We start from the raw sequence: 24766 nt of genomic DNA on the forward strand, positions 1-24766 counted from the left end.
CAGCACATCTACTTTAGCCACATCATACACCGCCCCCCCTTTTCTCAAATAATCACGGGGAGTACCGATTCATAAGCGACATTCACATCACGCAATAATAGACCGAAACGGATGTCGCCACTATAACATTCATTCAAAAAAAAAAGTAAGGGCAAATTGATCACGCTCTAAATCAAATCGGAAAGGTATATATACTGCCATCTTTTGAGTCTTTATACCATTCTCGCCCATCATCTCGTCAACGATTCGATTCGGCAAACATCTGCCTTTTGTGGCGATTAATCGAGTTTCTCTTTCTCTTGTAAGACGAGTTGCAACAATGTCCACTTCTACTTCTCAACCTTTTGCGCATCAACAATTGCGTAGAAAGACTACTCAAGCTCATCGTACTACTTTGGCAGATAGCCTTGGCACATCTACCTCCACCAAGAATGTTATCGTCTTAGGTGGCAGTTATGGAGGTATGCATGCTGCAACCGTTTTGGCAAACAAGTTACCGCCAACCCATCGTGTGATCTTGATCGAGAGAAATAGTCATTTCAATCATCTTTACGTCTTTCCGCGCTTTTCGACTTTGCCAGGACATGAACACAAAGCTTTCATCCCGTATACATCCATCTTCAAAGATGCTCCGGCTCGCTCGTCTGAAACGCCACGACCTGTTGCTGGCCCATCAAAAGGTCACACTCCTCCCGTTGAGACGCATGAGAATATCGACGATGGTTCTCGCTCGACAGATTCAAGTCAAGCATCATTACTCGGTATGGGCTCGCTCGGAGGTCAAAGATTGAGAAGCAAGATGTCAAACTTTAGCGATTCATCCGACGAAAGTCGTCATGTGGCACGTTCAAGATTCGGTGGAAGTTCAGCAAGTCGTTCTTCAAGCGTTGATGACAACTCATCCATCTTTGATACTAACGATTCCTTGCGCATTCGTCAAAGTCGACGTGGAGATGAAGAATCATCACCGAGCTCGTCAGCCTCATCTTCCTACTTATCTCATTCATCCGAAAGGATTAAAGAGCAAGATGGCGAACGCGATCGTGCTGCAAAGCTGGCAGGAACAGAAGGTATGGGAGACGCTCTTCGCATTGATGCTGAAGCATCCCGCGCTGAAGAGGATCTTGGCAGACCGGAAATCGAAGTGGAGGAGTTATCGCAAGCGATTGAGAAAGGTATCGATATGGAAGATGTGCCATCAGACGACAACACATCCACCTTTGAGGGATCAAGTCCTCATCTTGTCTTGCAAGCAAATGTGACAAACATCACCTCAACACATGTCGAAGTAGAGTCTGTTTCTACATCTTCTTCTAAATCCGTTTGGTCTATCGACAAAGTGGCAATTCCTTTCTCTCACATCGTCTATGCTCTTGGATCACACTTGCCGGATCCTTTGCGCACAGAAGCAAGAACCAAATTACACGGAATAGAATGGATGCAGCAATTCCAAAGTCGTGTAAAGGACAGCGAAGAGATCGTCTTAGTTGGAGGTGGAGCATTGGGAGTTGAATTCGCTACTGATATCAAGAGTGTTCACCCGGAAAAGTCGGTCACTCTCATTCATTCGCGCAAACAACTTTTACCAAACTTTGATCCTCAAGTTCATGAAATTGCTCACAAGAGACTTCAAGAGTTGGGTGTCAATGTTGTCCTTGGCGAGAGATTAGCATTGACAGAAGGATGTCCACGCGGAAGCAGCGTCAAACAAGAACAACTCGATGCTTCCTCAAACGATCATCGTCAAGGCGAAGTATGCCTGTCATCGGCCAACAAAGGAGGCGAAGGCGAACAAGCACGAAACGAAGGCATGTGTTTGGGTAACGGTCGCAAGAGAGTGAAGACGACTCACGGAAAAGAATTCGAGTGTGATCTTTTACTCTTGTGTACCGGTCAACAGCCTAATTCAGGCTTGATGGCACATCTCTCACCCACAAGTGTGGACCCTAGTACAAGATTGGTACGTGTCATGCGTACTTTACAAGTCAAAGTTCCAGATCCAAACGGAAGTCTTGCTCAAATGCCTTTCGATGCCCGTCCACCTTGCGGAGATTGTGATTGCTTCTTGGACAAAAAAGCAGCAGGAGCGGATGATGATCAATCAACCGCGGTTAAAGGTCATGATCATGATTCTACCTTGTCAAACGTTTACGCTATCGGTGATGTTGCAGATGCCTTTGGCGCTTTGAATGCGGGTTATCAAGCATGGTCAATGGCTGATACAGCAGCAGAGAATATCATTCGAGATATTGCAAATGCATCCGCCGCTTCTAATGCAGAAAAGACGCAATTGCAACACTTTGATCCGGCGGCCAATATGCTCAAATTAAGTTTAGGTTTGGGCAAGATGGTCTTCCAAGGAGCACCAGACGAAAAGACTGGTAGACCCGCTGTTGAAGTTCGAGAAGATCCTTCGGATTTAGCCGTCGAAGGTGTTTGGCAATTCATGGCAGGCATGAGCACTGATGATATGTACGTTTGAACATTATTCACTTTTGTCATCTTTTATCTTTTTCCCATTTTCCCGTCTTTTTCGATAGCCCAAGTCATCATGTATTTTTTATCCATTCATAAGAATCCATCCATAATCAATTCAACAATGAAAAGCATGCGAGTGTGGATTAAATCCTTTTTACAACGGAAGTAGCGCAATGGTGTGCTTCCTCAATGATTGGTCTGTGATGATTGCAATACACTTGGGTAAAGCTCCGTGGTTTTAACCGGCGAAAAGAAACAACTTTCATTTCTCGTTCATTATAAATGACAACTATCGCTCACAGCCTCAATAATTCGGAAGAATTCGGTCTAAGTAGGGGTAGAATATAATATCATTTCACGGCGTACATAAACATTCACTGCATTATGAACAGCAATACTTAACGATGTCTTCCGCTTAGAGATCGACCTAAACGACGAGTCGGTGAAGTCTTTGCAGTTGTAGCAGAATTCATTGAAGTAGATCGTTCCAATGGCTTTCTAGGCGGACTAGTTCTATTCTTGATCAAATTTTGTTTTTGCATATCTTGATAGAGTGCCTTTTGTTCAGGTTTTTTTAAATATTTTCCAACTTGGGAATGATGAACGAATTTCAATTGTCTATTTTCGCCATTCATATCTTGTTTTGCTCCTGCTTTAAGATGAATTGCGTAACCTTCAGCTTTTACACCATTTGCACCTTTGCTTTTCACACGGTCCGATTTAAAATGAATATTCTTTTCGGAATATTTTGCTTCTTCTCCTAATTCACGTATGATCGTATTTTTCTTCTTTTCACCTACTTGTACTTTTCCACGAATAAGTGAATAACCTTTACCTGAATTTCCTTTTGATGATCCTATCAAGCCAACCTCCGTTCCTAAAGGTCCATCGCGAAGAAGCGCAGCGTGTTGTTTCGGCTTGGAATAGTCATCAGGAGGTGGGTGAGTAGCAGAAGTAGGTGCTGCTCTAACACCTGCCAAGAAAACAATAAAGCAAATCGATAACAGTACGTGAATTTGCATCTTGAATAACTGCAGAATAAGCTGCTTGTTTCAAAAAACGATGTTTAATATTGTGATATGTTTGTGTAGAAGCATAAAAATTCACAACCAAATTTCCCGCTCTTTATAAATCTATTCATGCCTCATTGGAACCATTGTGAGTTTGCGTATCGATTTATATGCTATGTCATTGCTCGTTACACTAGATTCGGTCAAATTCGGCCGCAACAGGGGCTCGTTCGACCTTTGGGCCGTAACTGCGAGGAAGGCGGATTTGATATTCCTCATCATCGGAGCTTAGGCACCTGAGAGAAACTGTAACGATGAAAGGAATTGCGTACACTTTTTATTGCGGTACATATGCTCTGCTCATATATCATATACAACATTGTTTGTTTCGTACGACTTCTTTCGTGAGATTAATGCATCACGGCGTACTTTAACATAGCATTCATTCGCGATACGCTGCAGTCTCTATTCTAGAATGTGTTGTCAACATTAGCGCCTTTGTTCCCTATGGGGATAAGGATACGGCGACGATGGAATTTAGCCAAAGCTGTCTATGTATACAGAATGCTAACCCCAGTTGAGGTAAAAGGGTAAACAGCCAGAGAAGGCGCAATGCTGATCAGACGCCTTCTTTAATTGATGTCAAGGATTTGCTTGTGAAACGTCTAGTGTCGTAAGCAAGAGAATCGTTTAAAGGCGTACAGTGAGTGCCTCTTACGTGGAATAGGTTAATTACACATCAATCTAGCCCCGCATCCTCTTTAATATTCTTCTATTTGCCTCTTTACTGATCTTTTAACTGATAATGAATGGCATCTGCGTGTAACGCGTTTAGTCTTAATTCGTTGGGGGCGCATGAACAGTCTTTTACCGCAACAAAAGCCCAAGAAGAATCAAGATGAAAATCCAACCTAAGCAAAAGATGTAGTCAGCATTTAGAGCTACTCATCCTCCACGCCGAACAATTTCTTCTTTTTCTGACCACTACCATCGTCACCAGGAAAGAAGCAAGCAAACAAACAATCTTGTATGCTTGTGGAACAATTTCTTCTTCTTTCTTCAACTCTTATCACTTTTGGCTCACTTTTGGCCTTGCTGAAATTCATCTTACGTTCCTTCCCGAATCAGGTCTCCAGAATATCCCTCTTGCACGATTTGGATAAATCAACTGATATAATGGATCCTAATACAATTTTAGCCTTCATCGTTGGTCTTGTGGCCTCGATCGGTGTTTTGATTTGGATCAATGCAGGAAAAGCCAAACCGGTCTTGAACCCCAAAGAATGGCAATCGTTCAAATTGATGGAACGCAAAGATGTTTCCGATAACACCGCAGTTTACAGATTCAGATTGCCATCCGATCAAAGCATTTTGGGTTTGCCAATCGGTCAACATATCAGTCTTCAAGCTAACATTGACGGCAAAAACGTTCAACGTAGTTACACACCCGTCAGCAGTGATGACGAAAGGGGATTCTTTGATTTGATGATCAAAACATACCCAAATGGAAACATTTCGAAACATATGAGCACTCTCAAAGTTGGTGATAAAATGCAAGTTAAAGGTCCAAAAGGTCAAATGAGATATTCGCCTGACTTGTGCCGTAGAATCGGTATGCTTGCCGGAGGAACGGGTATCACACCAATGTTACAAATCATTCGTGCAATGGCCAAAAATCCAAAGGATAACACAAAAATTGATTTGATCTACGCAAACGTTAAGGAGAATGATATCTTGTTGCGTAAAGAATTGGATGATTTGGCCGAAAAGTCTCCAGAGCGTTTCACCGTTCACTACTTCTTGAACGAACCACCACAGGGATGGAAGTACGGCTCTGGTTTCGTATCAAAGGAAGCCATTGAGGAGAAATTCCCAAAACCAGCTGATGATATCAAAATTTTGCTTTGTGGTCCTCCACCAATGATCAACGCAATGAAGAAGCATCTTGATGAACTTGGCTACGAGAAGCCAAACACGATCAGCAAATTGCACGATCAAGTCTTCAGCTTCTAAGCTGCTTACAAAGCGGAGGAATTGCGCCCTGATGTTAAGGCATCAGAAGCAGAAGTGTGCCCAACTTTATTGGAATAAGGAACGTTCTTGTGTCCAGTATTGTGAGGGCAACGAAAACAGTAGGTTATACCACACAAATTATGTCGAAGTGAGCGAAGCAAACTGAATCGTTAACGATGAAGTCGAAGAAGAAAGGAACAGAGATGGATTTAGGTGCGAAAAAGATGCGAAAATAGATTATCAATAATGTCCATAGTGTACATCTCGATTATTTCTTTTTTTTTTTTATTATTAATACATCAAATCTTCATCTATTTCGTTTTGCTTCCTGTCGAAGAAGCTTTCGCAGTTGCGCTTGGTATACTTGTTCTTTGTGTGTTCTTCTTGTAACCGGATATTTGTGCAGCTTCATCCCCGACATCGTCCGTTCCACGTAGAAATCTAGCACTCAAGCTGAACCAAATCCAAACGACTCCGATTGCACAATAAATGCTGGTCATCATCAAAGGTAAGAAAGCATATTTTGGTTCATCAATTGACGAAATCTGAACAGCCGCATCCACGATTGCATTATTTGTAGTTTTCGAGATGGCTTGTGAGGCAATCGAAGAAGCAGAAGATGCAGCTTGTGCAATGATTTGTTCGGCTTGATTTGTCGAAGCGCTAGACATTGATGCCGTTGCAGCATTCACGATAGAAGATGCAGCCGAAGATGCCAAAGAGGCAGCTGATGAAGCAGAAGAGGAGATTGCCTCTACATTACCTTGTGTAGATGCAGTCTGGCCGACAGCTTGGCCAATAGCATCCACAGCAGAAGAAGCAGCTGCTGATGCAAAAGAGAGTACTTTATTTTGAGCAATTGATGTCTCAGATAGAATATCTTTGAATGTAGACGTTGGACTAAAATATAGACCGAAAGCCCCTGTACCAAAGATCATCGGATGAATGAATTCCACAAAGATGACCAGCGGGACGAAGCCTGCGATGTAGACATCTTCAGCAAAATGTATCAATAGATCAATATTCGTAGGTGTATGATGATCGAAATAACCTTGTGAGGAGGAAAAGCGTAGTCCAAGTGTTGAGCTGAAAGGTGTTTTGATCAACCAAAGAAGCGTCCAGATTATTTTGATTGGTAGTTCTTGCGCCTCAAATAGAAGTGGAAACAGTCCGACCACACCTGCAACACTCAGGATGAGAGTCTTTCGCATCATTGTGTACGAGCATGCTGACAAGAGAGTCAATGGCAAAAGAGCAATAAGAATGGCCTTCTCATGGACATGAAAGCCAAATAAGAACGAAGTGAGACCAAAGAGAGCAATCGATTCCACAAACGTGCCATATGTAGGTCTTGTCCATAGTCTCGTGCATAAGAGTAGAGTGAACGCCAACGTCAAAAGGAAGCAATGTCCAGCACTGATTTGAGGTAAAACGTCAAAATAAGTATCGCCCAATATTCCTCTTGTAACATTACCTTGCTCCGATGTCAGCCCAAGTAGTTTGACAAGCGCACGATCTGCAAAAGTGTATAGTGCCCAAGCATTGGCAGCCCAATAAGCATGATTCAAGCCTCTGCTAAACGGGAACAGACGGCTCACCATCTGTTGTAGTATGCCGATCGGACCGGCAGGAGCTGTACTTGTCAAGCCGGACAAAAGCAATGGCGTAAGACTTGCAGCAAAAGGAAGTAGAGTGATCGTACCAAGTGTGAATAGTCTTTCCCCTGCTCCAGAGAAGCTGATAGTGTTCTTGTCCGATTGACCTTTGATAACGTATGATTGCAGCAGGAAAACGAAGAAGGCCGGTGCGATGTAGACATAAATGTGCTTGAAATTCAACAGGCTAGAGAAGAGGAAAGCACAAAGCAACGGCCTTCCTTCTCTAGCTGCCCATACGGACCAGAAAAGTACCCCGTAAAGAAAGCCGTTGTATTGGAAGTGGACATGATCGATGATGATTAAACCAGGGTGTAGTACCAAAGCTGCAACGGCCCATGCAGGCAAGGTATGTTTCGGATTTGATCCTGGTGCTTTCGAGGGCCTACTCAAGGCGAAGAGGGCGGTTATAAAAGTGAGCTCTGTCACAATTACTGATAATCTCATGAAAACTTTGCACGACCAATCATCGTATTCCAATCCACCTTTCAAGTCAACAATCCGGGGATCCCAGCGAGCTGCCGGTATGCTCAATAGCCAACTCAGATATGCAAAGAAGGGCGGATAATCCAACGTCCATTTCGAGCCTGTATCGAAATACCACTGAGATACCGGCAAAGAATGCGTTATTGCCAGCCAATTTCGATGAACTTCAAAATCTGTCGAATGATATGTTCCCATCAAACTCAATTTCAGCAAGGTGGAAAGTGTTAGAAGTCCCCATTGCCATGATTCCAAGAGACTGCCACTTTTCAAGCTGGCGACAGAATGAGTGCCGCTCATGCTCGTCTTGAACCTTTTGACGGACGACTGCTAGGATGTTCAAAACAAATGAGTGTCGGGGTTGATGATAGAAAAGTGTTCTTCTCGTAAAACGCGTTAAAGGCGAGGTTGCAGGACTATGGCCGGCCAAAAATAAGCTTTTTAGATGGCCTAACCGCGATTTGGAAAGGGAGAAGCAAGGCAACAACCCCTTCTCTCCTACCATCACAAATAGACACAATGGGCACTCAACAATCATCAAAGACAAGACAGCATAGACAAGACGTGGTTGCAAAAGGAGCATTAAACCTACCGTTGTTGAACAGATTATCCGGTAAGCGTGTAATCTTGGCAAGTGCAAGTCCAAGAAGACAAGAAATTTTGGCCAGTATAGGATTGCATCCTGAAATCATACCTTCAACTTTTGAAGAAAATTTACCCAAAAGTGAATTCAAAGGACCGGCTGCATTTGAATATCCAGTAGAAACATCAACTCACAAAGCACTTGAAGTGTATAAACGATTAGTAGAGCAAGACGAAGATGATCCCCCAGATATAGTCATTTCCGCTGATACAGTTGTGGTGAAAGATGAAGAGATCTTGGAGAAGCCATTGGATCCTCTGGATAACATGCGTATGCTTGCAGAACTGAATGATGGCAAGTGCGAAGTGATCACTGGAGTGACAATCGTTCATCCCGTCTTAGAAGCGCCAGGGTACAAGGTTCGATCTTTATCCGAAAGAACAGTGGTTCGATTTGCCACTAATCCGGCACATCTTTTGCAAGCATATGTCGATTCTGGAGAAGGTCTAGACCGAGCCGGAGGATTTGCCATTCAAGGAAAAGCGTCTTACCTCATTCGAGGCATAGAAGGTGACTATAATAACGTTGTTGGATTCCCTCTGCATTCATTCTGTTCATTCATGCATGAGCTAATAGAAGATGAAGAGTTGACTTTTGTATGATAATTTATTGATTGAAAATGCATACATTTTGTCAGTCATGATCACTATCTATCCCAATACTTCATCTCCAAGACGGTCAAGACTGAGTGTTTGAGTATTTGACTGAGCATTAGCGCGCAGATTTAGCGTTTTAGTTTCTCGTTCTCATTTTACAATCTTCCTGACCATTTACACGATCAACGAATGCTGGTGAACAACATATGTGGCTCGCTGGTGGAAGGAAGACTGTCGCATTGGGATGGACTGTGATAGGCAGACGTTCCACAAATGCAAGATGTCTATATAGTACGAAGTCAAAGGCTTATCAACCTCTTCCTGAAGGATGGGAAGCAATCATTGGGGTGGAGGTACATGCTCAATTGAAAGCAAAGAAGAAATTGTTCAGTCATGCAAATACACCGAACAATCGAGTAGGTCAACAATCACCAGAGAATACTTGTGTGGCTCCTTTTGATGCAGCCTTACCCGGGACATTACCAGCCATACAATCGGAATCGGTTCGATTAGCCTTGAAGGCGGGAATCGCATTGGAGTGTGAGATTGGGAAAACGATCTCTTTTGATCGAAAGCATTATTTCTACCCCGATCTGACAAGTGGATATCAAATTTCTCAAAAATATGCGCCTCTAGCCAGAAATGGACGATTGAAGCTCTTATTCGATGATGGACATCTGTCTTCGCCAGAAGATGAAGTAGATGTCAGAATTGAACAAATACAATTGGAACAGGATACAGCAAAATCTTCCCATCACATATCGGAAACCGCTGGCTCGCTTACCACGATAGACTTAAACAGAGCAGGATCAGCTTTGATCGAAATTGTCAGTGGACCGGACTTGCGTACACCCGAACAGGCAGGAGCATATGTGCGAAAGCTACGAGAAATTCTACGAAGAATAGGCGCCTCTGATGGTAATATGGATGAAGGCTCACTTCGATGTGATGTGAACGTATCGGTACATCGAACAGGTGAGCCTTGGGGAGTACGCTGTGAGGTGAAAAATGTCAATAGTGTTCGATTCGTTATGAATGCGATCATTTCGGAAATGCATAGACAACAAAAACTTTTATCAGCCGGTGAACTCGTCGAACAAGAAACTCGTGGTTACAATGAATTGGACGGATCTACGGTTCGACTTCGATCAAAAGAAGATGCACCTGATTACCGATACATGCCAGACCCGAATTTACCACCTCTACGAATAGGCTCTTCTTTCTTAGAAGAGATACGAGAAGAATTGCCAGAGCTACCAGCAGAGCAACGGTCAAGGCTTATGCAGCAATACGGAGTGGGATTACGTGATACCAATGTGCTCATGCGTATTGGTCTTGACGATGACGCTGATGTCAGTACGGCTGAACGTGCTTCAGATGCAGTCGCTTACTACGAGCAAGTGGCTGAAGGACGCGATGGACAGATGGTGATGAATTGGATCATCCACGAGTTGTTAAAGACGCTCAATGCCCAAGAAAAAAGCTTCGCTCAGAATCCTATCCAGGCTTCGGATTTAGGAGATCTGTTGGATCTTGTACAAAATGACAAGGTGACTAAAGCAACGGCCAAAGCGTTTCTGTCCGAGCTGATCAAAACAGAAGGAAAGATCTTAACGGAATTTAAGCAAGAGAACACAAGCGCCGTTCAAGCTTGTCTAGAATCACGAAACGCTTTGGCCCTCGATTCTGGAGATGCATTGGTGAGCGTTTGCAAGGAGGTGGTAGAGGCATTGCCAGATGCTGTAGAAGCCGTTAGATCTGGCAACAAGAAGGTAATGCAGAGATTGGTAGGCGAAGTGATGAAGCGGACCAAAGGACGAGCAAATGCAAAGGTTGCCAATCAAATATTGGATGAATTGGTTCATCCCAAATGATTATACAGACGTCTTACGTCTCTGTCCCTTCATTCCAGTCCCATTGTTATCCCAATCTGTACTTGTACTGCTGCAATCCATTCCTTGAATGCGAATATGCATTTTGTGAGATGAATCAATGCACATTTCTAGAGAATGCCAATCAAGGCAAATGTTTATTACAACAGAAACTGTTTCCGCTCCTCTTTTTCAGTACCTGTGTAGCTGCTTGTAAGTCCGAAAGATGAAGAGGTTGCAAAGCCAAAAGTCATCATTTTTCTAGAGATTTAAGGTATTTCTCTAGGTCGAATTGAGGTGAATCGGGATCGCTCACAACTGCAAGAGGGGTAGGAAGGAGAAATTGTTAATCATCATGGCTTCGTCCTTCGTCCGAAACCATACTTACCACCATTACCTCCTGATCGAACAGCTGCCAAGATACTTTGTTCTTGTTCTCTCTTTTTGTCCGCTTGAATCTTTTCTTCATGTCTCTTTGCTGCTTGTTCAGCCCGAGTATCTTCACGCTTCTGTAGTGTACGACGATGAACGATACCATATCCAATACCTCCGATTAAGGCTGTGTAGCGTGCCACCTAAGAGTAGAAATGAGAAGATGAGCAATATTAGCATGTATTCAAGATTGCTATATATTGCAGTCTGAGGGATCGGGATTCCTCCCCCTCCCGCAACCTTGCCGTACTCACATTGACCACAGGTGACGACATGATTGACAGCGAATGAATGTGAGAGTGCTGCCTAAAAGAAAGATCCAATAAACTAGACCGAATTTAAAAAAGGACTATGGTCGTAAAGGTGTGATGATACCGAACTGTTAATATTTTTTCGACAAGACTAAAGGCGTTCTTCCAATTCAGGACCATGCGTACAGATGCGCACGCCCTTCAGAAAGGCTTTTCGGTATTAAAATGAGAATAGGCCACACACAGGCTGGGCGTTTCTTCTCCAATACATTTTCAAGCCGGGTTTTTCCAATTCTACACGTGTAAAAGGTTACTACTTGTGTAGGAAGAGGAATTTTTATTCAAGCCCTGCTTAAGCCGCCACCTATTATGGCTTGTATGCAGGCAAAAATTTATCCCGCTTTTGTGCCCAGAAATTTTTCAATTTAAGCCTAGAATTCTTACTGATTTGCATATACAGGCTTACAAGGCACTTGAACGCTGAGAAATTTTTTGGTTAAACTTGAATGCTATCCATCCATCCTTCTTTCGTACCACACCATCTCTATACCCCCATAGACTGGCAATTTCAAGATGCCGCAAAACGAATATATCGAAGAACATCAGAGGAGGCATGGTAAACGATTGGATCATGAAGAGAGAAAGAGAAAGCGTGAGGCTCGTGAGGCCCACAAAGCCAGCGCAGTTGCTCAAAAGACAATCGGTTTAAAGGCAAAAATGTTAAACAAAAAACGCAGAACGGAAAAGATTCAAATGAAAAAGACTTTAAAACAACACGAACAAAGAGATGTAAAAGCTGCTTCTACTTCTGCCGAACCAGATCAAGCATTACCAACGTATTTGTTGGATCGTGAAAATCAAAAAGACGCAAAAGCTCTTTCAAGCGCAGTGAAAGAGAGAAGAAAGGATAAAGCAGCTCGTTATAGCGTTCCTTTGCCACAAGTTCGTGGTATTGCAGAAGATGAAGCTTTCAAAGTTATCAAAACCGGAAAGCGTAAACAGAAAGGTTGGAAGCGTATGGTCACAAAAGCAACCTTTGTTGGTGAGAGTTTCACCCGAAAGCCTCCAAAGTTGGAGAGATTCGTTCGACCAATGGGTCTTCGTTACAAGAAAGCCCATATCACCCATCCCGATCTCAAGGCAACGTTCCAGCTACCCATCATTGGCGTAAAGAAGAACCCTCAATCGCCCATGTATACTCAATTGGGTGTTTTGACGAAGGGTACTATCATTGAAGTGAACGTGAGCGAATTGGGAATGGTCACTACCGGAGGAAAAGTTGTTTGGGGTAAATACGCACAAATCACAAACAATCCAGAGAATGACGGATGCGTGAATGGTGTCCTACTTCTTTCATCATAGACGCAATTATTTATTCTATTTACGCATCATCTTGTATTATACATAGTTCAATTGAAAACCTTTCATCTAGGCATCATTGTGATCTTTCTTTCTGTTTCTCCTCTCGCAATCGTTTGGATACCCTGCTGGTCCGAGCCCAAGTTGCGTACAGAGCCATGATTAGTCCAACTGGTGGAATGAGCCATTGTACCAATGTTCGCACTTTTCCTAATCCGCGATTATGTTGTGTTTCCCATCTCTCGACAACTTCTTTCACCTGTTGTTCCAAGGTGGATTTGGCATTATCGGCATTATCCAAAACAACATCAGCATAAGAGATCTTCTTTTCCAAAGCAAGTTGTGAATTTAATCGATTTTCCGCATCTTCTCGTGTAAGACCTTTATCGCTATCTCGTTTGATCATACGTTCAAGTTGTTGTTCTGCAGGACAATAAACCAAAATCATCTCTCCGCAAAATTTCCATAAACCTGCTTCGACTGCTAAAGGTGTATCGATGATCACAACAGGCGTACCTGTTAGCCAGTATTTCATCACTAACCAAGCCGTTCTTTTTCGTACGGCAGAATGGATGTATTTATTTGCAACTTTTCGGTTCTGCTCTTGTTCTTTTCCGAAGATCAATCTTCCTAATGCTGCTCTGTTCAACGTTCCATCTTCGTTTAGGATTGCTTCTGCTCCGAAGTGATCTACCAACTTTTTCAACGTCTTACTTGCATCATTCGGTTCAACAACTTCTCTTGCTAATACGTCTAAATCGATCAGCGGGATATTGTAAGGTGACCCACTGAACAACCTAGAAGTAGTAGATTTGCCGGAAGCGATGCCTCCTGTCAAGCTTACCACGAGCATGTTCAAGTGTGTATGAGAAGATGGCGGTTTGAAGTGAAATGTGCGTGAATGATACGGAGATTAAATTTTACCACCCCCACGCGTACATTACCCCGGTTTACCGGTTGAAAGCTTAAACAGACCGCGATTCCTAAGATTGACAGAATATGATTATCATTCAAAGTATGTATACGAAAGACTTCTACATTCATTAACACATTAAAGAAGCCCAGAGGATGAATAGAACGCTACTTTTCTCCCCCACCGCATCAAAGTTTTGGCTTTCCTTCACCGCTTTGCTTGTTAGCCAAACGAACGTGCATATCACGCAAATCCAAAGCGGATTGTTGAACGTAATGACGTAAATGAGAAGCACCAAGCTTGCGACTTGTGAATGAGAACGTTAGGGATTCACCTTTGATTGCATATGCACATCCGAAACCATCTGGAACAACTTCTCCGAATCCCCAAGCGTCAAATGATTCAGATGTAACGTTTGAAGTACTCATTCTCCACGTTCCACTTTCGCCAAACATAGGGTCTTTGTATAAATCTGGCAATTCTTCTCCTTCTTTCAATAGCTTCTTCAATCCGAACAAATGTCTATCAACTCCATGTCCATCTGCCGCTGCTTTAGCATAGTTCAAATGCTGTTTGCATGCCGCTTGGAATTTCTCAAATCGTTCTTCATCCGAAACATCATTGCTCTCCATTGCTTCACAGAATGCTTTGCTTTCAGGACTGCAACTGCGAATGGTTTCCGTTCTACCCCATTTGAATTTACGAGTTTGTGCACTTTCATATGTTGGTGCAACTTTGCCCATCAAACGGAAGTAGGCCAATTGCAACACCATTTGTGCCCATGCATCAGGACTGCACTTGAACTTCTTGATGGCTTCTTTACCGTATGCGGTGAATTCCAAAACTGCCAAATCATGTTCTGATTTCAATGCCTCAAAGTCTTGAATAGCTTTTGTCACCAATCCCTCTACATTTTGGTCCAAAACGAAAGTCAATTCTTTGGGTGCTGGTAAATCAGTACGTGAAGAAGTTCCAAAGTCAATCTTGTTTGCTGCAATACCGCTCAAGACAAAGTCATTCATGCGTAAAGTTGGTGTACCGTCCATTGTTGAATGTTCTCCCATGAATCCAGTCTTTCCGTTTTGCGAAACAATCAATTGTTGTTTGTCATAGAATCTGTTCTTTCCATCACCCCACCAGTATTCCCATGCACGTTCTTCTGTTGTATGAGGTTTGAGGTCATCCAAGCAGATAACAATGATACTGCTCTCAATGCGTTGTAGAGTAGCTTTGTTTTGTTCTGCTCCAGCGCCTGCAACCTTGAGCAATGCTTCACGACCATGTGTCCATGCATCACGATTTTGCGAAGTGAGAGCGCCTACGGGGAAAGCAGATGGTTCGGGCGAAGAAGTAACAATCTTTTCCAGTTGTGCTTCAATTTCCTTTGCGCTCAATTCTTCGCCGTTATGACGCACTTCGAATTCAAAGTAGCGTCCGTTGTGCAAAACAACAACGTGATTGTTTTCTGCTGATGGATATTTTTTAGCCTGATCCAGAGGAATTTCAGGAATACGAACAGAGTTGAACATCCAAGGGTATGATCCGGAACACAAAGGACCAGTCTTGATCTTCTCGGGAGCCAATTGCTCCGATTCTACCAAATCACGGAAACGAAGGATTGCCTTTAATTGACTGGCAGCCCGAGTTGCATAAGTGCGACGGGCAAGATCATCTTTGTGAATATAAAAGTAGCTCACAAAGGGTACGACTGGGTCACGATAGCCCATGTATGCTGCATCGTTCCACCAAGCAGCCAGCCAGTTACCGTCACTTTCGGGATCTTTGCTGCGTGCGACCAAACGTTCTTGTAGTTGTTTGAACAAAGCTGCATCTTTTCCTTTTAGGGCAGATTCTACTGCTTTTTCAGTGACAGCTTTCGAGGAAGCATCTTGATGTGGTAATGTTGTACGTAAGTACTTGGGAATTGTTTCTTCCAAAGGAGGAACAGGAAGGGAAGGTAAAGAATTTTGACCTGCCCAAAGAGGACCAGTTCCGTTTGCGGTTGTTGATGCTCTTAAGATCATATTGCGCTTTTGTTGTTGTAGTTGTTGTTGTAATCCGATTTGAATTCCACTTCTTCCTGTTGTTGTTGATGATTGGGAAGTAGCACCGATTTGATGACGGGCTTGACCAGGCACACGTCTTAGGAGGTATTGCATGGATGCTTTTAAGCGGACAAGATTGAATCTGACTGACAACTACTTTCCTCGTTTGGAGATATGAAGATCACAACGATGAAAAGGTCAGATGGTGGAGAAGAATGAAAGGATGAAGATCTGTTCCAATGAAATAAGTCAATGGAATAGATGCATTCACGAGAAAGAAGAAAGCCTTTCGGGGTAATTATTGTAAAACAAGATGAGAAGTTCTGCACGCATACATTCAGCTCATAGACTCGGCACCAGCTGGAAATAGCCGGTTGAAGTGTAGCCGCCCGCGTGTGTTTCTCACAAGATAAAACAACGGCTGCCCCGATTAGACGCGCACGCTTGAAAACATAAAAATACAAAAAAAAAGTGGAGAAAATCCTCCGTTCTTCGGACAATCTCAAAACCGGTTCAGATCTGCCCGTTCAGGGCTACATCCTGCAACATCTCAATTTGAGTACAATTCCTTCTTCTTCCCCTATATTTACATCTCCACGATTCCATTAAAGCTCCCTCTAAGGCTGGCGCTCAATTGAGAAACACTTTCAGCAGCAGCATGTCTAAGAATCTGCATCTACGCGTGCGTTTAGAGCAGAGGTATGAAACCAGTGACATGTTGGGGTTCTTGCACTTACGCCCGCCTAGAGCCTCAATTTCACCGGCATTTCCCGAAATTCCATTGCCGGCTCAAAATCAAAAACAATGAAATGAACCATGAAGAGGCTGTGTGTATATATGCTTGATGCTCAACAGCAAATGCGTTCCTCGTATTCGGACCCCTAATTTTAACATTCTCAATACTGTCACACAAACAGAATGATTCCGTTTATAGAACAATGTATAATTGACAAATTGAAAAGCAGCTTCTAAGAAAAAGAGCTATGGGTCTAGATAAGATAGATACATGATAATGCTACAGATATGATGATTGGCAGAGAAAAAAGAGCAAGACTTGAATGTGAAACGTGTATGATGTGCTCTATGGAAGAAAACATGAGAAATTTGTTGTGCTTTTTATTTGAATGCTACCGAGAACCTTAATTGACCATTTCTGAATCTATCTGCGTTCTAAGTGAAGTCTGATTGGAAAATTGATTTTGCATATTTTGTTCGTATGCCCAACCGGCTGAATATTCGTTCGTTGCATCTTCAGCGAGGCTCAAACAGGGTATTGACTTTCCACGGTGACAAGAAAGATGCTTTTCAGGTACTTCCTTTGTCAAAATCATACTACGATCATGTCCAAGAGGATTGGATTGTAACTGCGCTTTCAATGGTCCTGCTAGCCGTGAAGCGTCAACCGGATCGCTTGGAATTTCACAGGCTCCAGCTCTTGCGGCTAATTTACGGGTATGCCTCCCGTTTTCGCTCATTTCCGTATCGCCATGCACTTTCAAAGCTGTATTTAGTGCATCGTTCAATTTCTCAGCAAAGACGCCTTTCTCCTCTTCAACGGGTGATTCGGATGTGGCTGGTGTGGTAGTTCCTGTATCAGCGCCAGAAGAACGTCCGTCATCGGTAGAGAAGCTGCCTTGTCGGGAAGATGAAGCAGAAGAAGTCATGGAAGTGCTCATTGGATCGTCGTAACTGATGGAGTCTATTGTAGTTGCCTCCTCTGCTTTGACTAATTCCTCTTCTTTTGCTGGTGTATTTGATGTCATCTTTACAGGACCACGGGGCAATTGACTCTTGCTCTTTCTCGAACTGCCTGCACTTCCTGTTCCGGAAGAAGATGGCACTTCGTCTTCATCTTTATTTGCTAAAGCAAAGTTGGAATCTGTAATCTTGATGAATCGATGTCCCTTTGGTCCGCCACGATATTGTCCAATGATGTGATCGTCTTCACCACCGTATAGGTTCACAGTTGGGTAATAGAACCTCTTGGGAGCCCAGATCAAACCTCCTTCTTCCCATCCGATCTCTTCAGTTCTTAGTGGAACATACAGAGAATTTGATCCTAATTCTTGTTCAGGCACTTCAGGCGCTTTGGCAGGTCGACTGTCGGGAGGTGTGAGGCGGATTTGGGGAATGATGTGTCCACATCTGATCACAACATTGCTGCTTGTTTTAGCTGTTGAAGTAGAAGCAGACATTTTGGATAAAGATACTGTTGTGGGAGAAGAAGTTGTGATCGAATCGAGCATTTATACACGGTCTTTATCTTTTTATTTGACGATATTACACCACCGGAATGTTAAGAATAAGTCGCCGTAAAGAATAGGGACCTCCTTGACTGCAATGTTAATTTGTCTTTTCTCGATTTCACGTGTGGGAGTGCTTGACTTTTTGTCCCTCCTTTATTTGAATTTAGGAGGTGTTCAATCGTCACAGGAGATTGATGAAACGCGTAAAACTGAATTATCCCTGAAGGAGGCGTCCGTCGGATGATGAATCTGCTTAATTTGACGAAGGGAATGACGACGTCTTGGCGTTTGTTTCAAGCCTGAATTAGTTCATATACTTGAGTAAAAGTTGATAATTGGATAGGTGGATAATTTGATTGAGGTGATGTTGGCGTAAATTGATATGAAGTTGGTGGAGAAGGGTGGAAGATGCTGTTTTCACTTCGATCGATTCTCAATTTTCGTCCAGCGAGTGTTGGATAGGTTGATGTAGGATAAAGGAAAGAAAGGATGAGGGAAGTGATATGCTTATGGTATACTTTGTGACATGATTTGTCCGATTGTCTAAGCCAGTTTAGGGAGAAGTCTTAGATTGTCGTTCGTCACTGAGCATGACTGCATATGCTTCCTCTCCTCTTCCTCCTCTGCCTACGGTGAATTTACGCCCTTGTTCGGTTAGATTTTTGAATGATGCATTATGGGGTGTAATGCATTGCAGCAAATCGGCCTTGAGAGATGACAAACAATGTCGGATTTATGCATGTATGCGTAGTGTGCTGTACTTGATCGTGCATATGGGGAGTGTTTTCTTCTTTTTTGCCTAGACAAACAATTCAAAAAATTTCCGCCCGCTCAAGAAATACGCACTACAAAAATGAACTTTTGGGTAAAACTTCAGTGAAAACAAAAATAAATCAGCTCGCCATTACGTGCAATTTGACCCCCTCCCTACTATGTCTACTATTGTTCAAAATTGAATTCACACGATATCAATTTATCGCCCACTTTAGTGGACCATGTTCCTTGTATCGTCATTCAACAAAACAGTAAGGGTCAAACATGTTATTTTGTGTGGGATGTGAATAAGCAAAATAAGCGTCGATCAAGAGAAAGTTGATTGGATTCTTTTTGAGCTCTATTCTTGACTAGAAGCCAAAGTCAGATTGCCTCGTCGATCATAAGAAACAGGCGAGTGAAGAAGATACACTGCTTAAACAGCCTATCGGACGGAATGTTTGATTTTTAGACTAGCCTGTTTTGGTTCAGGAACTTGTGACGCAATAGATCATCGAGAATGAAGTTTAGTAGTGCACAAAAGCAGAGTGGCCTCCACTGGAACACGCGGTTTGAATTGCAGAGGGCGTCATTGCGCTTCCACACTGCTTTTATGCTTGTGCGGATCCCGCAAACAAATCTAGACTAGATATCACTCGTGGCTTTTTCCTCATTTTCGGGCTCAGAGCAGAGAATATACATAAATCAAGACCGCTCTTTTTACCGCCGATGCCGTTCATTGTTGACTCTTAACTTCTTGGCAATTTGGTTTATAACGCTTTATATTCCATGAACAATAATGTCCTATTCATTGCCCTTGATAGTTCGGGTCTCCTTACCTTATTTCATGATTGCGGGGTCAACCCGTTGAATGAATTAAAATTAGACGTCATTATCATTAAAAAGTGGGACAACCACAAAAGGCTAATCCGATGACCCTGAGAATTGGATAAGCTTGATTCATAATAGTCTAGACTCAAGCCAGAAGTCTTAATTGACATGTTCTACTGCATTAAGGTAATCAATCATCACCTTCCAATCGGCAGGGTCAACTCAGTCTAGAACTACGCGTAAATTACAAATCAGCAAAAGGGCCTCCCGCACCTACGATGTGTAAAAAGCAGTCTTGATGACTAAGCATCCTTGTCCGCATTGGCCAAACCTTAAAATCCGCAAAAAGGGGTCCATCTGTAAAGTCACCTCTTGACCATCAAAACATTGCGACTCATAGACAATATAATTGAGTCCGATCCGGTTCTACTCAGTTCTATCGCTGGACTGAAATATTCTACAGTAAGATGCATTGAACAAGAGAAAGGCTGCAGTGATCGTATCCATTGCAGCCGAAAGCAAAAAAACAAACACTTCATCAAACTCCACATCACCAGGCAAGAATGACACTGGCAAATGATATCCCGCTTGAACTTTTACCTATCATCCTTGGACATCTGCAATGGCGAACGAAAGATTTAGCATCATGTGCGTTGGTAAACAAAGTATGGCACAAATATGCAAATCCATTATTATATGCACGTTTATTCTTACGTGATCAAACCAGACTCATTCGTGTCTTTCGAACGTTAAAGGAGAACGCTCACTTAGCCCCTCTGGTTCATGTGTTGGAAATCAGAGTCTTCCCTTTTGGCTTACAGGCTGAATCTTTGGAAGCATTGGAAGAAAGTATCCTGCATACACTTCAAAAAGCTGTCAATTTGGAAGAATTATATTGGACAAGGACTGGAAGTTTAACTGATCGGGTAATACCGTTTTTGCCAGTCTTACCTCGATTACGGACACTCGAACTCACAGGATCTTCTCGATTTTATACTCCTTCGTCCGTTGGCAAATATTTGTTGGACCCTAAGCAAACTCCGCAACTGAAACATTTTTCCATCTTGCTTCCCGACAGAGGAGTTGTGGCAGAGCTACCACAATGGTGCGAACGAATGGGCTCAAAGTTGGAAAGCTTTAGTATATTGTGTCAACATTCAGCTTTGATCACAGACTCGATCTTGATCGAAGCATCTCAGCATCTGACCGGTCTAAAACGATTATCCTTGGCGGGATGTAAGGCTCTAATGATGCCTGGAGTGATGGCTCTCCTTAAAAATTCAAAGTATGGGATTCAAGACTTGGCTATCGAAGGATTAGCGATGCCCCCTGATTGTCTTCCTAAGATCGCACAACATCTTGATCAATTGCATTCCCTTTCCCTCACTTTTCCAAGACCGGCTCATTCAATCACACATTTTTGGAACCATTTAACCGAAATGATGGAATCTTTGCCAAATATAGAAAACTTTACGCTTTATACGTCAAGTTGGAATACACCAAGAGGTATGTATACAGACACGCTTGATAGCGATGAAGACATCGGTGAAAATGACGACGAAACCCATCATGATCACATATTAAGGCACCAGCAAAATGGTAACGGAAACGGGGCTCGAAGACACATGGGCAACACATCACAAGATTACCGAAGACATGAACTTGAAGAACATGCAAGAAGTGGAAAGCCGATTGTACGAGAGCCAAAAGTGGACTCTTGGTTTTTAAAGAGATTCCTGCCTTCTCGTGGTAAGCAACTAGTCAAATTACGTATACATGGAATCGTGATGACAATCGATCAAGTACGTGAAATCTCGTTCGGATGTCCGAACTTGAAAGATTTGGTTGTCCATCTTTATGAAGGCGATAAGGTGTGTATTTGATGACAGTGGCTAAGATAGGAAAGTGACTGACAATCTTTTCTTACACAGGACGTCCTGCAAGATGCTTTAGCATCTTTAACGAACCTCAAATCCCTGCACATCCTTTCATCGATGTATAGCGAAGTATATTTATCGGAAGATAATCTACGTGAGATAGCAGCAAATTGTTCGACAGAATTACGTCAAATCGGATTTAGAAATCGAATTTGGTTAATCGATCGTATACCTGATTCTTCACTTACCCAAACACAAAAAGAATCACAAGAGGTTAGTGTTCGTACCGTTGACGGTAGACATGTTTTCTTTCAACGTTGGGATATGAGCGCAGGCACGTTCCCAGAGGTGCTCTTGGTTGTTCGTGCCTGTAAGTGTGTGAAATGGGTTGGGAGGGAGTAATGAAAAGAATAAAACGCTGACATCTGTTATCCCCCTTCTCTTTACCTTCAGAATGAATCAAACTCAACATCTTCACAAATGTACATTTCACTCACTGAAACAGCAATGGCAGCTGGCCCTTTTGTACGATCTATGTCCATCTCTCCCAATACTTCACTGTAATTTTATTCATTCAGCATTCACCAATATAAGCGCGGCGTTAAGAGCATGTCCACGGCGATAAGGGAGGATCGGACGAAAGCCGACAATGAAGCACCTGCATGAAACGGGCAACCTCTTCCACAATCTATCATCTTCTGATATAAAGAAAGAGGTTTGTGTTACTCCCTTCATCTCTTTGACACCATCTCATACAAACAAACATCCTCAGAATGGCTACAAAGCCTGCAATTCCGCTTATACTCGGGTCAGTACGACCGAACAATAATTGTGATGGATTGGCATCTTTCATCATAGATCAATGGCATCAAAAAATCTCATCAGAATCCGACTTACCTTCGATCGTGTCTGCGAAAGAGCTGATGCCGCCGAATCTATCTCTACCAATAGGACCATTCGAAGAGCCGCGATTGTCACATGGTATTCATGCTCCAGAAGAATATACAACACCTGAAGTTCAAGAATGGTCAAAGATTATTCGTAGTGCACCTGCTGTCATCATCATCACACCTCAGTATAATTGGGGTATTCCAGGTCAACTAAAAAATCTCTTGGATCATCTATTCAATGAATGGAATGCAAAACCGTTCTTGATCATCACTTATGGAGGTCATGGTGGATCAAAATGCGCCGAACAACTTTCTTCTGTCATTCAAATGGGACTTAAGGCTAAGCTTGTCTGTGATCCGATTCAGATCACATTGCCGAAAGAATACATCTCAGGTGAAAAGCGTGTCAGTCGCGAGAGTAAAGGACAGGATGATGCCTTCTTGTTAGAATACAAGAATAATATTGCAGTTGCCTTGGATGCTCTGATCAATGCAATCGCTCCGAAGAAGGCAGAATGATACGCACACACTCACACCTGTAGTTCTATAGCACACAAACTTCTCTAGAATGTATCAAAATGAGACTAGTATACAAATGCAAGTGAGAAAAGGAACAGATATTGCAAATTGACCAACGTTCAATCATCGTAATCATACTCGTCATCGCTGTTATCATCGCCGTCAAGCATCTTACTCATGTATGGACCGTCAAGGAAATAGTCCATCCGTCTATAATAATCTCTCGTTCCTACACCACTGATAACGGCCAATTTCTTACTACCATGTTCATAGCGTGCAATACGCTCTGCTTGTTCCATGAGCAAGGTGCCGAAACCTTGATGTTGGAAAACGGTGGGATCACGAGAATGAATTGGAACTGAAGATCCATATGTGTGCAATTCACGAACCAAGCTCGTTTGACCTGCTTCCAATAATTCAGGTCTGTACGTTTGCTCTTCAGAACACTTCCGCAATCTGAGCAAAGCTACCAAAACGTCCGTCTGGGGATCTTCATACGACAAGAATGTTTCCCACCCACCATTTGCTGTATAATCACGGCGAACCAATTCAATTTGCGTTGGTCGTACTTTATCCTTGATTTCGTGAATGCCCACTTCACGACTGCGAACGTCTCGACATTCCAAACCGAAATCTCTCACCCGTTCTTCTGCCAATTGATGCAAATTTCCATGTTCAACACCAGAAGAAACCAAAGGCATAGGAATATCACGTTGTACACGATAGACACGAGTCCATGGCGGAACAAGTGCTAAGATTCGTGCTGTAAGATCGATCAAGAAGGAAGGCGTGTAACTCTTGTATCTTCCTGTTCTCCATAATTCATATAATCCCGTACCTCGGATGACCAAAGTAGGGTATAACTTTAAACCGTCTGTTCGGTAGTCGGGATTCTCAAAAAATTCAATAAATTGTGCAATGTCCCGTTCGGCATCTACGTTCATCAAGTTGGGCATCATGTGTGCAACGATCTTGTATCCGGCATCCTTGGCAAGATGGAATGTTTCGCATGTGGCTTTGACTGTGTGTCCTCTATTGGTATCCCGAGCTACATCTTCGTATACTGACTGTACACCAATCTCCAATCGTGTGCAACCATACCGTAGCATTTGTGAAAGATGAGGTTTGAGACAGTAGTCCGGTCTAGTTTCAATTGTGATTCCGATTGCTTTTGTCTTTGCTCGTTCAGAGTATCGTACTGCTTCATCCACATCGGAAGTGCTGTGACCGCTCAAACTGTTGTGCAATTGTGCGATAAAGTTATTTCTGTAATCCTCCGATAGACTCATAAATGTTCCTCCCATCACAATGAATTCCACTTTATCAACCGAATGTCCAAGTTCCTTCAATTGTTGAATTCGACTTCTGCTTTGCTCAAATGGATCATATCGTGCTCGAATTGCACGCATGGATGTAGGCTCGTATCCTGTATACGATTGTGTCGAATATTCGAAATCTGAATCAGGTCCTCCAGGACAGTAAACGCAAACGTTTCCTGTCAAACTGATATGTGGACATCTATGTGGTTTACTCATCAATGCAACCACTGCGATACCACTTGCACTTCTGATCGGCTTTGCTTTCAAGACAGGTAGAAGTGCTTTACGATATTGTTCCGGAATTGCTGCAAGAATATCGGTCAATCTTGGCATACCTCCATATCCATGTCTTTTACATGCCACCTTTCGTGCTTTATCGACATTGAGAGGATTTCCGGTTTCGTGTGCTTGTACTAATTGTTGAACAACATCTCCGCATACACGAACCAGCGTCTCAGCTGACGTGCTAGATTGTGTATTGGCTCCCATTATCGCCAGCTCATCGAGGATATGGTCAGGAAAGGAGAATTGCAATTCGAAGCGAGCGGCCAATAAGCAGATGCAGGGTTAACTAGCCATTGA

The 24766-nt window shown here is 42.9% G+C and overlaps 14 protein-coding genes across 14 annotated transcripts; 7 read left to right on the plus strand and 7 right to left on the minus strand.

Annotated features, from left to right (window-relative positions):
- The first annotated feature begins 61 nt into the window (after positions 1–61).
- Positions 62–2612, plus strand: FA14DRAFT_39044 (FAD/NAD(P)-binding domain-containing protein). Its single transcript, XM_025502277.1, has one exon. The coding sequence runs from the start codon at positions 320–322 to the stop codon at positions 2480–2482; it is 2163 nt and encodes a 720-aa protein (XP_025355520.1). The 5' UTR covers positions 62–319; the 3' UTR covers positions 2483–2612.
- Positions 2613–2876: 264 nt separating this feature from the next.
- FA14DRAFT_154643 (uncharacterized protein) lies at positions 2877–3500 on the minus strand (the record flags this gene model as incomplete). The annotated part of the gene is made up of 1 exon (XM_025497704.1): positions 2877–3500. One exon carries the CDS (start codon positions 3498–3500, stop codon positions 2877–2879), a length of 624 nt encoding a protein of 207 aa, XP_025355521.1.
- A 947-nt stretch (positions 3501–4447) lies between these two features.
- On the plus strand, positions 4448–5817 carry FA14DRAFT_167510 (ferredoxin reductase-like protein). Its single transcript, XM_025500094.1, has one exon. It carries the CDS (start codon positions 4518–4520, stop codon positions 5499–5501), a length of 984 nt encoding a protein of 327 aa, XP_025355522.1. The 5' UTR covers positions 4448–4517; the 3' UTR covers positions 5502–5817.
- A 118-nt stretch (positions 5818–5935) lies between these two features.
- Positions 5936–7882, minus strand: FA14DRAFT_133279 (uncharacterized protein; the record flags this gene model as incomplete). Its single annotated transcript, XM_025496968.1, has 1 exon — positions 5936–7882. A coding segment is annotated over exon 1 (1902 nt), but the record flags the coding sequence as incomplete, so codon positions are not given.
- Positions 7883–8113: 231 nt separating this feature from the next.
- FA14DRAFT_39088 (Maf-like protein) lies at positions 8114–8955 on the plus strand. The gene has a single exon (XM_025502278.1). It carries the CDS (start codon positions 8159–8161, stop codon positions 8882–8884), a length of 726 nt encoding a protein of 241 aa, XP_025355524.1. The 5' UTR covers positions 8114–8158; the 3' UTR covers positions 8885–8955.
- Positions 8956–9084: 129 nt separating this feature from the next.
- On the plus strand, positions 9085–10752 carry FA14DRAFT_120704 (Glutamyl-tRNA amidotransferase B subunit; the record flags this gene model as incomplete). The annotated part of the gene is made up of 1 exon (XM_025496425.1): positions 9085–10752. One exon carries the CDS (start codon positions 9085–9087, stop codon positions 10750–10752), a length of 1668 nt encoding a protein of 555 aa, XP_025355525.1.
- Positions 10753–11002: 250 nt separating this feature from the next.
- FA14DRAFT_178600 (uncharacterized protein) lies at positions 11003–11456 on the minus strand (the record flags this gene model as incomplete). Its single annotated transcript, XM_025500861.1, has 3 exons — positions 11003–11067; positions 11138–11324; positions 11436–11456. 3 exons carry the CDS (start codon positions 11454–11456, stop codon positions 11003–11005), a joined length of 273 nt encoding a protein of 90 aa, XP_025355526.1.
- A 257-nt stretch (positions 11457–11713) lies between these two features.
- FA14DRAFT_39176 (putative NSA2-involved in biogenesis of ribosomal large subunit) lies at positions 11714–12831 on the plus strand. The gene has a single exon (XM_025502279.1). It carries the CDS (start codon positions 12006–12008, stop codon positions 12792–12794), a length of 789 nt encoding a protein of 262 aa, XP_025355527.1. The 5' UTR covers positions 11714–12005; the 3' UTR covers positions 12795–12831.
- Positions 12832–13770, minus strand: FA14DRAFT_39177 (CoaE-domain-containing protein). Its single transcript, XM_025502280.1, has one exon. It carries the CDS (start codon positions 13642–13644, stop codon positions 12868–12870), a length of 777 nt encoding a protein of 258 aa, XP_025355528.1. The 5' UTR covers positions 13645–13770; the 3' UTR covers positions 12832–12867.
- A 112-nt stretch (positions 13771–13882) lies between these two features.
- FA14DRAFT_160464 (acyltransferase ChoActase/COT/CPT) lies at positions 13883–16077 on the minus strand. The gene has a single exon (XM_025498689.1). The coding sequence runs from the start codon at positions 15861–15863 to the stop codon at positions 13893–13895; it is 1971 nt and encodes a 656-aa protein (XP_025355529.1). The 5' UTR covers positions 15864–16077; the 3' UTR covers positions 13883–13892.
- An 811-nt stretch (positions 16078–16888) lies between these two features.
- FA14DRAFT_178604 (uncharacterized protein) lies at positions 16889–17944 on the minus strand (the record flags this gene model as incomplete). The annotated part of the gene is made up of 1 exon (XM_025500862.1): positions 16889–17944. The coding sequence occupies one exon, from the start codon at positions 17942–17944 to the stop codon at positions 16889–16891; it is 1056 nt and encodes a 351-aa protein (XP_025355530.1).
- Positions 17945–19794: 1850 nt separating this feature from the next.
- Positions 19795–21729, plus strand: FA14DRAFT_160466 (uncharacterized protein). The gene is made up of 3 exons (XM_025498690.1): positions 19795–21085; positions 21165–21450; positions 21511–21729. Exons 1-2 carry the CDS (start codon positions 20143–20145, stop codon positions 21305–21307), a joined length of 1086 nt encoding a protein of 361 aa, XP_025355531.1. The 5' UTR covers positions 19795–20142; the 3' UTR covers positions 21308–21450; positions 21511–21729.
- Positions 21730–22137: 408 nt separating this feature from the next.
- Positions 22138–22925, plus strand: FA14DRAFT_39205 (uncharacterized protein). Its single transcript, XM_025502281.1, has one exon. It carries the CDS (start codon positions 22230–22232, stop codon positions 22863–22865), a length of 636 nt encoding a protein of 211 aa, XP_025355532.1. The 5' UTR covers positions 22138–22229; the 3' UTR covers positions 22866–22925.
- FA14DRAFT_144939 (histone acetyltransferase ELP3) lies at positions 22891–24698 on the minus strand. The gene has a single exon (XM_025497260.1). The coding sequence runs from the start codon at positions 24671–24673 to the stop codon at positions 22985–22987; it is 1689 nt and encodes a 562-aa protein (XP_025355533.1). The 5' UTR covers positions 24674–24698; the 3' UTR covers positions 22891–22984.
- Positions 24699–24766: the final 68 nt, after the last annotated feature.

This window comes from Meira miltonrushii (assembly GCF_003144205.1).
Source record: "Meira miltonrushii strain MCA 3882 unplaced genomic scaffold FA14scaffold_2, whole genome shotgun sequence".
Lineage (NCBI taxonomy): Eukaryota > Fungi > Basidiomycota > Exobasidiomycetes > Exobasidiales > Brachybasidiaceae > Meira > Meira miltonrushii.